The sequence below is a fragment of the Salmo salar genome, chromosome 18 (assembly GCF_965601325.2).
Source record: "Salmo salar chromosome 18, fSalSal1, whole genome shotgun sequence".
Taxonomy (NCBI): domain Eukaryota; kingdom Metazoa; phylum Chordata; class Actinopteri; order Salmoniformes; family Salmonidae; genus Salmo; species Salmo salar.
Genome location: NC_138308.1, coordinates 72348683 through 72359755, shown reverse-complemented (window position 1 = coordinate 72359755; position 11073 = coordinate 72348683). Strand labels below are relative to the sequence as shown.

The following is an 11073-nucleotide window of genomic DNA, read 5'->3' as shown; positions in this document are numbered from 1 at the left end:
ACTTTGTTTTACACTAGAATATCAATTGCACTAATACTTTTCAAATATAACTACATTTTCCTACAGACTAAATCACGTGTGTGTGTGTGTTACCTTTGGATGGTAAAAATGGAAACTTAGACAGGGGTGCCAGAAGGTCTCGGGAATCACACACTCCAACCTGAGCAGTGAGAGGGACACGTGTATGTCACATTATACAAACAGAGCCACACGGAAAACAGTTTCAGCTAAACACTATGATTAAAGTGGAAACTTAGGGAGCCAGAAGGAGCTGAGCAAGAGCAGCAGAGCCATGGAGGCCAGCAGCAGGTAGCGTTGCAGTTGCCCATAGAGTCCCATCTTGTCAGTAGACCACCCTTCACATAACCTACCGGTAGTTAACCTCGCCCCCAGGTTAATTGCTACCAGTACAGATCCGGCTGGTGAGCAAATCTAACCGGTAGTAAACGGCTATCACCTACTCTATTTTTCTACCTATAGCTCATAGAGAGAACGGGTTGTGGCATGGTGGATGTTATTACTATGTGGTTGTTATGACAAGTGAGCCCTCTCTTTCTCCCTCTGCTGTCTCTCTGTAATTTCTCATTCTTCCTGTACTCTCTCTGCCTCTTACACTCTTTCTTAGTACTGTTTTCCTTTCCCTCCCTTTCTAAATGCAACACAGTAAACATACACTTGCTATTTAAGCCACACCCCCTGGAACACTCTGTACTTGACCTGTAACCTTTGGCTTTTATCTCAACCACTGTGATGTCCCCATATCTCATGATGTCTCTGGACTCTGGCTATGGGCTGGATCTTATCAGGGATGTGACACCCACACACACCCACAATACTGAGACAAACAAGTGTGTTATGATACATTTTAGAATTTATTTTTCAAGAGAGAGGCATGCCTCAGCTCAACACATTGCTCTCCATGTCTTACACGAAGAGCTACAGTGTGTTTGTCTGTCGGTTAGTTTGCATTGTGTTTATTGTTGGCACATGGCAGTATAGATAGTGTGTGATCATGTATCATATTCCAGCCACAGTACTACTGGTTTTCATTAATATCAATAACATTGACACTATACAACAGCTGGTTTCCTCAGAGGCACTTTAACTTAGTCTAACGCTATGTCCCATTGGACAGCCTGGGACCCGCCTGTCTTCTTCCATTGGCCGTGGAGTCTGAGCGGAGTGTCTGGTTGGTTGCTCCTGAGGCAGGGGCAGAGCTAGGAGTCTGGTGCACAGAGAGGGAGAGAGAACGAGGGGGGGGGGGGGGGGGGATCAGGAGGAGTTTATATTTACCACAGTAGATAAGTTCTCACATCATCCCCCAATATTTTCTGTCCTCACCCCTGCCAGAGAAGACAGTGGCGAGACACACACACACACCTTACCGTTACGCCCCTGCCCCGTCCACAGAAGACAGTGGTGAGTCCTTTAGAGATGGAGATGTGCTTCATAGGACGGGACTGAGACCGACGCAGCTCTGTCAGCAGCTCAGGACTGGAAAGAGACAGGCGAGTAGCACGACCTGCACACACACACACAAATATTATTGTACACCACTACACACAGCAGCTCTTGACTGGAGAGAGACACACATATTACTACTGTATTATTATACTACTATTACTACTAGGGATGCACGATATATCGGTGAACATATCGGAATCGGACGATATTAGCTAAAAATGACAACATCGGTATCTATCAGCCCGATGTCTAGTTTAACAACGATGTTAAAAACCGATGTCAAAGCTACCGTGCATACCTATATAACATAGGTACATGACGTAAAGACGGCACGTAAAGTTTTGCGCTATAAGTGCAACACAGCATTCCTAACCTAGCCCACAATGTCTGCTGTGTGGATCGAGCAGTCAACAAGTCGAGCAGTTATTTGAAAGAGTAAGAACATTTTAGCAAGACGAAATCCATTAAAGCTAAGATAATGGAATTCATTGCCCTTGATAATCAACCGTTCTCTGTCGGGGGTGATATTGGCTTTTGCCGACTGGTCAAGCCTGGAGTTACACAATAATAGCATCACTGCTATTAGCTTCACGACATATATACTATGTTACGCCATTTGGGTCTTTGCGTGTCAAAAAAGATACAGTAGCACTGTCAAAGCTGTACAAAAAGTCTGGTCACGAACGATGTGTTTACAACACCGCGCTGGTAATAAAGCATGATTTGTTCGACCGAAACTTCTGGGGTAGCTAGCTTTAGCTTGGTACCTAGTTAGTACCAACACAACCAGCCTGAAAACAATGGCCAGTAGAAACTGCAGTCATTTTCATTATTCTTAGCAATGATTTAGGAATCCTTGTGAGTAAGTATTAGCTAGGTTGCCACTTGTTGTTCGCCTATTGAAATTGACCTTCAGTTCATGAAAATAAATACCTAGCCAGCTACTTAACCCTGTTTCCCAAAGCTAACATTATAAGCAACCAGCTAGCTAGCTTCATCTGGCTAGCGAGGCTCGAACGGACCGTTATGTGTTGTGTAGCTAGCCACAATAGGAGATTTTGCGGTTTGCCTTCAAAATAAAAGTATGTAATTGACAGTGATGCAAATGAATACAAATAGTAGAATTATGCTATACTTTTATTTTGAAGGCCAACCGCAAAGTCCACTACTGTGGCTAATCCTTATTGTGGCTAGCTTCACATAGATGGGTCCAACCACCATTAATCAAATAAGAACTGTCTTATAAATTAGGGTTATTTTAGATGATGACACCTAGCTACTGAAACAGCACTGTAGGTGCGTGAGACAACTTTACCATAGCATACATATCGATGAATCGTTGTGACATGAAATACGAGTGATAGTGTAATCAATGTGTAATAATTATGTAAAAAATGTATGAATGCGTTCAATTATTATGTGACATGCAGTCATATTCAGGTCCTGATTGGTCAGATAGTGTTATTTGACCCAAATGGCGTTCCATAGAAATCCTGGTTGAGAATGAAACAGTACGTGTTTCACAAGAAAGTGAAAGAAATAGGTTTGATTATGTTTTACTGGTAAGGGGACAATAACTTTTTGGTCAGTTTGGTGTGTGTGTGTGTGTGTGTGTGTGTGTGTGTGTGTGTGTGTGTGTGTGTGTGTGTGTGTGTAACCTTTATTTAACTAGGCAAGCCAGTTAAGAACAAATTCTTATTTACAATGACGGCCCGGACGACGCTGGGCCAATCGTGCGCCGCTGTGGGACTCTCAATCACGGCCGGATGTGAGATAGCCTGGATTCGAACCAGGGACTGTAGTGACGCCTCTTGCACTGAGATGCAGTGCCTTAGACCGCTGCGTCCATGTGTGTGTTAAATAGTTAACTGTACTAGAATGCTTAAAAGGCCGCTAAAATTTTAAATATCGGTATTGGCCAAAAATGTCACATCGGTGCATCACTAACTACTACTACAACAATGCTGTTAATACAACAATTCTGCTACTACTACAAAGCTGCTACTACAACTACAACGCTGCTGCTACTACTACAACGCCGCTGCTACTACTACAACAACAACGCTGCTGCTGCTGCTTCTACAACAACAATGCCGCTGCTGCTACTACAACAATGCCGCTGCTGCTACAACTACTGCTACAATGCCGCTGCTGCTGCTACAGCTACTGCTACAATGCCGCTGCTACAACTACTGCTACAATGCCGCTGCTGCTGCTACAGCTACTACTGCAATGCCGCTGCTGCTACAACTACTGCTACAATGCCGCTGCTGCTGCTACAACTACTGCTACAATGCCGCTGCTACAATGCCGCTGCTGCTACAACTACTGCTACAATGCCACTGCTACAACTACTGCTACAACTACTGCTACGCTGCTGCTACTACTGCTACGCTGCTGCTACTATAACTACTACTGCTACGCTGCTGCTACTACTACTACTACTACTACTACTACTACTACGCTGCTGCTACTACAACTACTGCTACTACTGCTACTACTACTACTACTACTACACTGCTGCTACTACTGCTATGTTGCTACTACTACTACTACCCTGCTGCTACTACAACTACTACCCTGCTGCTACTACAACTACTGCTACTACTGCTACGCTGCTGCTAGTACTACTACCCTGCTGCTACTACTACTACCTTGCTGCTACTACCTTGCTGCTACTACAACTACTACTACTACTATGCTGCTGTTACTACTACTACTACTACTACTACTACTACTACTACTACTACTACTACTACTACTACAACAATGCCGCTGCTACTACTACTTCCACGCCGCTGGTACTACAACAATGCCGCTGCTGCTGCTACTACTACAACAACAACAACAATGCCGCTGCTGCTACTACAACAACAACGCCGCTGCTGCTGCTACTACTACAACAACAACGCCACTGCTGCTACTACAACAACAATGTCGCTGCTGCTGCTACTACTACAACAACAACGCCACTGCTGCTACTACAACAACAATGTCGCTGCTGCTACTACTACAACAACAACAATGCCACTGCTGCTACTACAACAACGCCGCTGCTGCTGCTACTACTACTACAACAACAACGCCACTGCTGCTACTACAACAACAACGCCGCTGCTGCTGCTACTACTACTACAACAACAACGCCGCTGCTACTACTACAACGACGCTGCTGCTACTACTACAACAACGCCACTGCTGCTACTACAACAACAACGCCGCTGCTGCTGCTACTACTACAACAACAACAACAACGCCGCTGCTACTACTACAACGACGCTGATGCTACTACAACAACAACGCCGCTGCTGCTGCTACTACTACAACAACAACGTCGCTGCTGCTACTACTACTACAACAACAACAACAATGTCGCTGCTGCTACTACTACTACAACGCCGCTGCTGCTGCTACAACAACAACAATGCGGCTGCTGCTACGACAACAACAACGCCGCTGCTGCTACTACAACAACGCCTCTGCTGCTACTACAACAACGCCTCTGCTGCTACTACAACAACAACGTCGCTGCTGCTACTACTACTACAATGCTGCTGCTACTACAACAACAATGCCGCTGCTGCTGCTACTACAACAACAACGCAGCTGCTACTACTACTACAACAACGCCGCTGCTGCTACAACAACGCCGCTGCTGCTACTACTAATACTACTACAACAACGCCGCCGCTGCTGCTGCTACTACTACAACGCCGCTGCTGCTGCTACTACAACAACAACGCCGCTGCTACTACTACTACTACTACTATAACAACGCCGCTGTTGCTGTTACTACTAAAACAACGCCTCTGCTGCTGCTACTACAACAATGCCGCTACTGCTACTACTAATACTACTACAACAACGCCACTGCTGCTGCTACTACTACAACAACAACGCCGCTGCTGCTACTACTACTACAACAACAACAACAACGCTGCTGCTGCTACTACTACAACAACAACGCCGCTGCTGCTGCTACTACTACTACAACAACAACGCCGCTGCTTCTACAACAACAACGCCGCCGCTGCTACTACTACAACAAGAACAACGCTGCTGCTGCTACTACTACTACAACAACAACGCCGCTGCTGCTGCTACTACTACTACAACAACAACGCCGCTGCTTCTACAACAACAACGCCGCCACTGCTGCTACTACAACAACAACGCCACTGCTGCTACTACAACAACGCCGCTGCTGCTACTACTACTACAACAACAACAACGCCACTGCTGCTACTACAACAACAACAACGCCACTGCTACTACAACAACAACGCCGCTGCTTCTACTACAACAACGCCGCCGCCGCCGCTGCTACTACTACTACTACAACGCCGCTGTTGCTGCTACTACTACAACAACGCCTCTGCTGCTGCTACTACAACAATGTCGCCACCACCACCACTTACTACTGCAACTACAACAATGCTACTACTACATTAGCTATACTCAGTAGCTGAGAACTGGAGACAGACTAGCAACACATTACTCAGACTATACTATCAGTATTACACCGTACACTCACCCTCTGTAGTGGGCGTGGAGGGGGAGAGGGGCTGTGGTGGAGAGCTAAAGGGGGAGGTGGGGGAGAGAGGCTGAGGTGGGGAGGTAAGGGGGGAGGTGGTGGTGGAGGTAAAGGGTGAAACCAGGGGGGAGCTGGGGGAGGTGAGGACATCGTCGGTGTCGCAGGAGACAGTTCTGAGACCACGGCTAGCTCTCCTCAGAAACTCCGCCTGGAGCTGGGGACTGGACAGACAGAGGGGTGGAGGAGGGGAGGAAAGAGGGGGAGGAAGGGAGGAGCGGGTGGCCACAGAGGTGGAGATGGGGGGAGAGGGCTGGAGGGGAAGGATTTGGGATCTAGCCGAGTCGTTGTCAGGGGAGGTAGCTCTGGGAGCTCTCCTCAGAAACTCAGCCTGGAGCTGGGGATTAGACAGAGAAAGGGGGGGAGGAGGGGAGGAGACAGGGGGAGGAGGGGAAGAGGGCTGGAGGGGAAGGGCTTGGGGTCGAGCTGAGTCCTGGGGTGAAGGTGAAGTCGACGTCATTGGAATGATGAGGACTTCGCCGACTGGATACTGAAGAACGAGAGAGAGAGAGAGATATAGATAGATAGATAGATAGATAGATAGATAGATAGATAGATAGATAGATAGATAGATAGATAGATAGATAGATAGATAGATAGATAGATAGATAGATAGATAGATAGATAGATAGATAGATAGATAGATAGATAGATAGATAGATAGATAGATAGATAGATAGATAGATAGATAGATAGATAGATAGATAGATGAGAAGGAGAGAGAGGCAGGTTGGGGTAAGAGCAGATGTTCTGCAATGGATGCTGTTTCATTGTGCATCACAATCAAATATTCCGATATCTTACCTCCCTCCTCTCCATGGCAGCAGCAGTATCAGTGGGAATCTAGCCTATAACCCTACACAGAGAAACACACACACACACACACACAAAACATATTCACACAATATGTGCAGTGTGCACACACCTCTTACCCAATAGGAGCCTTGTGCTCCTCAGAGAACATAGAGCTTGGCCAATCACAGCATTTTGTCTATTCCCACCGTTGAAGGGGATTTTCAGCGTCAAATAAATAAACAAAAATCGAAAAAACACGCAAATCATGCTTCTTATCTCTGAGCTCGGTGAAAAATGCGTTATGTCGCTATACCTGGCTGAAATGAAAGCCTTTAGTTTATTGTGCGTATTGATCAACGAGCCATTGATTCTAGGATCAGAATGATGAATCTGCCCGCGGTCTCTGCCATCCCCCCATAGTTGTTTGGGTATAGTAATCTGATCCTAGATGTGTGTTATAAGGACGACCAATAGGCTACATCCATTCATTACATCCTACTCACCTGGCGCGCTTCAGCGATCGGCTCGCGCTTGACAGCTCGAGGCGCCCCCGTTCCGCTGCTAGATTCGCTTGCCCGCTGCTTGTTACTGAATTTCCGTACACACTCCCTCACTGGGCAAAGTCTGCTGTGCGAACAGGTGACCGATTTTTGTACCGAACCTAGTCATCCGCCATTCACACAACACACGATGCCCGCGCAGCTTTCGCTAGTCGACACTCCCAAGTGCTGTCAATACGATACAAACACACCAAAGCACTAAACACACACTCTCTGGCACTCCGAAGTCCGGTCTGTGCCAAATTCAGGGCTACACATCATGCTCTCCTCCATCCGCGCACATTAATAATTTACATCCTTTTCAGCTCGAGGTTCAGGGGTTGTTGCCCTTGGTTACCACTTGACCCCCTTCACCATATAAGTTTTATAGCCTATTCAGTACATGCAATAAATTAACATATATTCATATACTCAACCACTGCTAGACTTTAGTCAGTTGTGTGTGCGCAATGGTTTCAGAAAATAAAGTGTTTTATTCATACCGCTGGAAGTTAATAATCATACAACCTGTTGTTCCCTCTAGGAACATTTCTTCTAACAGGTCAAAGTTCATAAACAAACATCTGTATGCAAACCTGGATCAGGGTACACCCACCAGTCACACGCACAGGCTCATTGAAGACACACAGCTACGCAGACACAAACGACAAAATACAGGAGACTAAGCTAAAACATAAAGGACAGTAGACAGAGTCATATCAAAACATGTTTAATTAATCATCACAGCAGGACAGACAGACAAAGATAGGCATATGCATGGGACCAAGTGCCCTCCTTACTACTCCCCATATGACACAAACCGACCCCTCTCCTTCCTGCCCCCCCTTCAGATCCTACTCCACAACACTAACAACACACTGCAGAGTGCTGTGCCAATGTGTGCGTGCTGTAACGTTCTAGTAGCGTTCCTCATTGTTCTCTGGTAGCCTTCTATCCATAGCATCCTTTTGGAGACATTGTAGCAACGTTCAGGTACACTAGTAGTTCTCCGTAGTGCCGATCCTGTATTGTTGTAACAGTCTAGATAGCTACAGGTGGAGGTGTTTACCATCAAAATTCTGTGAGCATGACCAAATACGGTCAGATTAGCAGCTGCAGACAGGTTACCGCGGCAGACAGATAGTTAGGCCCTTCCCTCTCAGACACGCTCTGCCAATCACAACACAGCAAGGACAGGTTATAGGGTTAGACTCAGCAAAGACGGGGAGAATCTCATTTGGTTTTGCACAACTCCTGTGTCGTCTCTCGCCTTCTTTTGAAAAAGGTCCAAGGTAACCGAGGAGATGCGTCGAGGAGAAGGAACGTGGATGAAAATGCGCTTGCCACCGCAAGGATACTTTTGAGGTGTCCTAGTTCTACTATCTACCTCCTTTTCGAGTAGATTCTGGAAGTTTTTGCGTTGTCTCTGTTTGAAGTAATCGACTCTAGTTTTCCTCTTCTTCTTACCTAGAGACAGGAAGGAAGAGGGAAGGAGGAGGAAGAGAGAGGCAGGAGAAAATGGAGCGAGAGAGATAAATAAAAAAAGGAGAGAAGGGGGGAAGTGTATGTAAAGCTCTCCACCAAACAACTCCTCACAGTAGCCATGGGCAGGTCTAAAAGGTGTTCCTCACACACAAACACACACCAGGTTTGTCGCCTTCGCTGAAGGCAGGTAGGCGGGCGGTAGGACTGGTGGGAGGCAGGGAGGACAGAGGGTCATCCTGGAAGTTGTCCTTCTCTAAAGCATCCAGCTGCCGATTTAACCTCCACTGGTAGTGTTGCATCATCTAACACACGCCTCTGTCCTGCCTCCGCTACACGGGCTGGGGAGAGAAAGAGGCTTCGAGGGGACTCCTATGGTAGGCACACCTATAGCTCATCTCATGGCAATAGTACTGTAGACTACTTTATCGCTGACCTCAACCCAGTCTCTTAGAGCGTTCAGTCAGTCCACTGACACCCCTATCAGATCACAGCAAAATCACACTACTTGAACAGAGCTATAATCAATCATGAGGCATCAAAGCCAAAGGAACTGAATAATATTAAGAAATGCTATAGATGGAAGGAAAATAGTGTGGAAATCTACCAAAAAACAATTAGGCAACAACAAATTAAATCCCTTCTAGACAATTTCCTGGACAAAAAGGTTTCACTGTAATAATGAAGGTGTAAACTTGGCAGTAGAAAACCTAAACAGTATATTTGACCTCTCAGCTTCCCTCAAATTAAAACATTTCAAGCAGACAACCTTAGAAAATTAACAACAATGAGAAATGGTTTGATGAAGAATGCATAAAAATATATAAGAAATTGAGAAACCTATCCAACCATAAACCCAGAAAACCTGAGCCTATACGCCTTCACTCTGGTGTATCACTAAAACAATACAGAAATACACTACAGAAAAATGAACGGCACGTCAGAAATCAGCTCAATGTAATTGAAGAATTCATAGAGCTGAACCACTCCTGGGAAAATTGGAAAACTCTTAACACGAAGAGTTATCTACGCAAAACAGAGATGTGTGGATAAACCACTTCTCCAATCTTTTTGGCTCTATAACAAAGAACAAAAAGCAAAAAAATATACATGATCAAATACAAATCTTAGAACCAACTATTAAAGACTACCAGAACCCTCTGGATTATCCAATTACATTGAATGAACTACAGGACAAATACAAACCCTCCAACCCAAAAAGGCCTGTGGGGTTTATGGTATCCTATATTAAATGATAAAATCTACAGACCACAAATTCCAATTAGCTATACTTACACTCTTTAACATCCTCAGCTCTGGCATCTTCCCCAATACTTGGAACCAAGGACTGATCACCCCAATCCCAAAAAATTTAGACAAATTTGACCCCAATAACTACCGGGGGATATGCATCAACAGCAACCTTGGGAAAATCCACTGCATTATCATTAACCGCAGACTCGTACATTTCCTCAGCAAAAACATTGTACTGAGCAAATGTCAAATAGTCTTTTTACCGTACGACAGACCACGTATTCACGCTGCACACCCTAATTGACAAACAAACCAAAACAAAGGCAAAGTCTTCTCATGCTTTGTTTATTTCAAAAAAGCTTGACTCCATTTGGCATGAGGGTCTGCTATACAAATTGATGGAAAGTGATGTTTGGGGAAAAACATACAACTTATAAAATTCAAGTACCCAAACAAGTGTGTGGTTAAAACTGGCAAAAAACATTTATTTCCACAGGGCCAGGGGGCGAGACAGGGATGCAGCTTAAGCCCCCCCCCCTCTTCAACATATAATCAACAAATTGGTGAGGGCACTAGAACAGTCTGCAGCACCCGGTCTCACCCTATTAGAATCTGATGTCAAATGTCTACTGTTTGCTGATGATCTGGTGCTTCTGTCTCCAACCAAAGGAGGATCTACAGCAGCATCTAGATCTTCTACACAGATTATGTCAGACTTGGGCCCTGACAGTACTCTGAGATGTCCAAGATGTTGAAGAATATCACAAGTGGCCAATGTAGGGTTCTTCTTTTGCAGCTGTAGCCAGTCACCAGCTTGTCTAAATTGCCCACACCTTCTTGTGGCATTGTAATCAATTATGATTTCTGGTTTTTGATGTTCCTAACCACAGATTCTCCCATTCCAATGCAGCATACTCATAAGTAACACATTTGTGCCTTTCTTTGGCA

General features: G+C 45.4%; 1 protein-coding gene across 2 annotated transcripts; it reads right to left on the bottom strand.

Moving 5' to 3' along the window:
* Window positions 1–853: 853 nt before the first annotated feature.
* LOC145861756 (uncharacterized) lies at window positions 854–7849 on the bottom strand. Of its 2 annotated transcripts, XM_082965105.1 has the most exons (5): window positions 7354–7842; window positions 6860–6911; window positions 5999–6545; window positions 1386–1522; window positions 854–1225 (listed from the first exon to the last, which is right to left on the bottom strand). In XM_082965105.1, exons 2-5 carry the CDS (start codon window positions 6872–6874, stop codon window positions 1118–1120), a joined length of 807 nt encoding a protein of 268 aa, XP_082821231.1. In that variant the 5' UTR covers window positions 6875–6911; window positions 7354–7842; the 3' UTR covers window positions 854–1117. The 2 variants fall into 2 exon arrangements, with proteins under 2 accessions (XP_082821231.1, XP_082821232.1); XM_082965106.1 differs by lacking the exon at window positions 6860–6911 and having other exon boundaries at window positions 7354–7849.
* Window positions 7850–11073: the final 3224 nt, after the last annotated feature.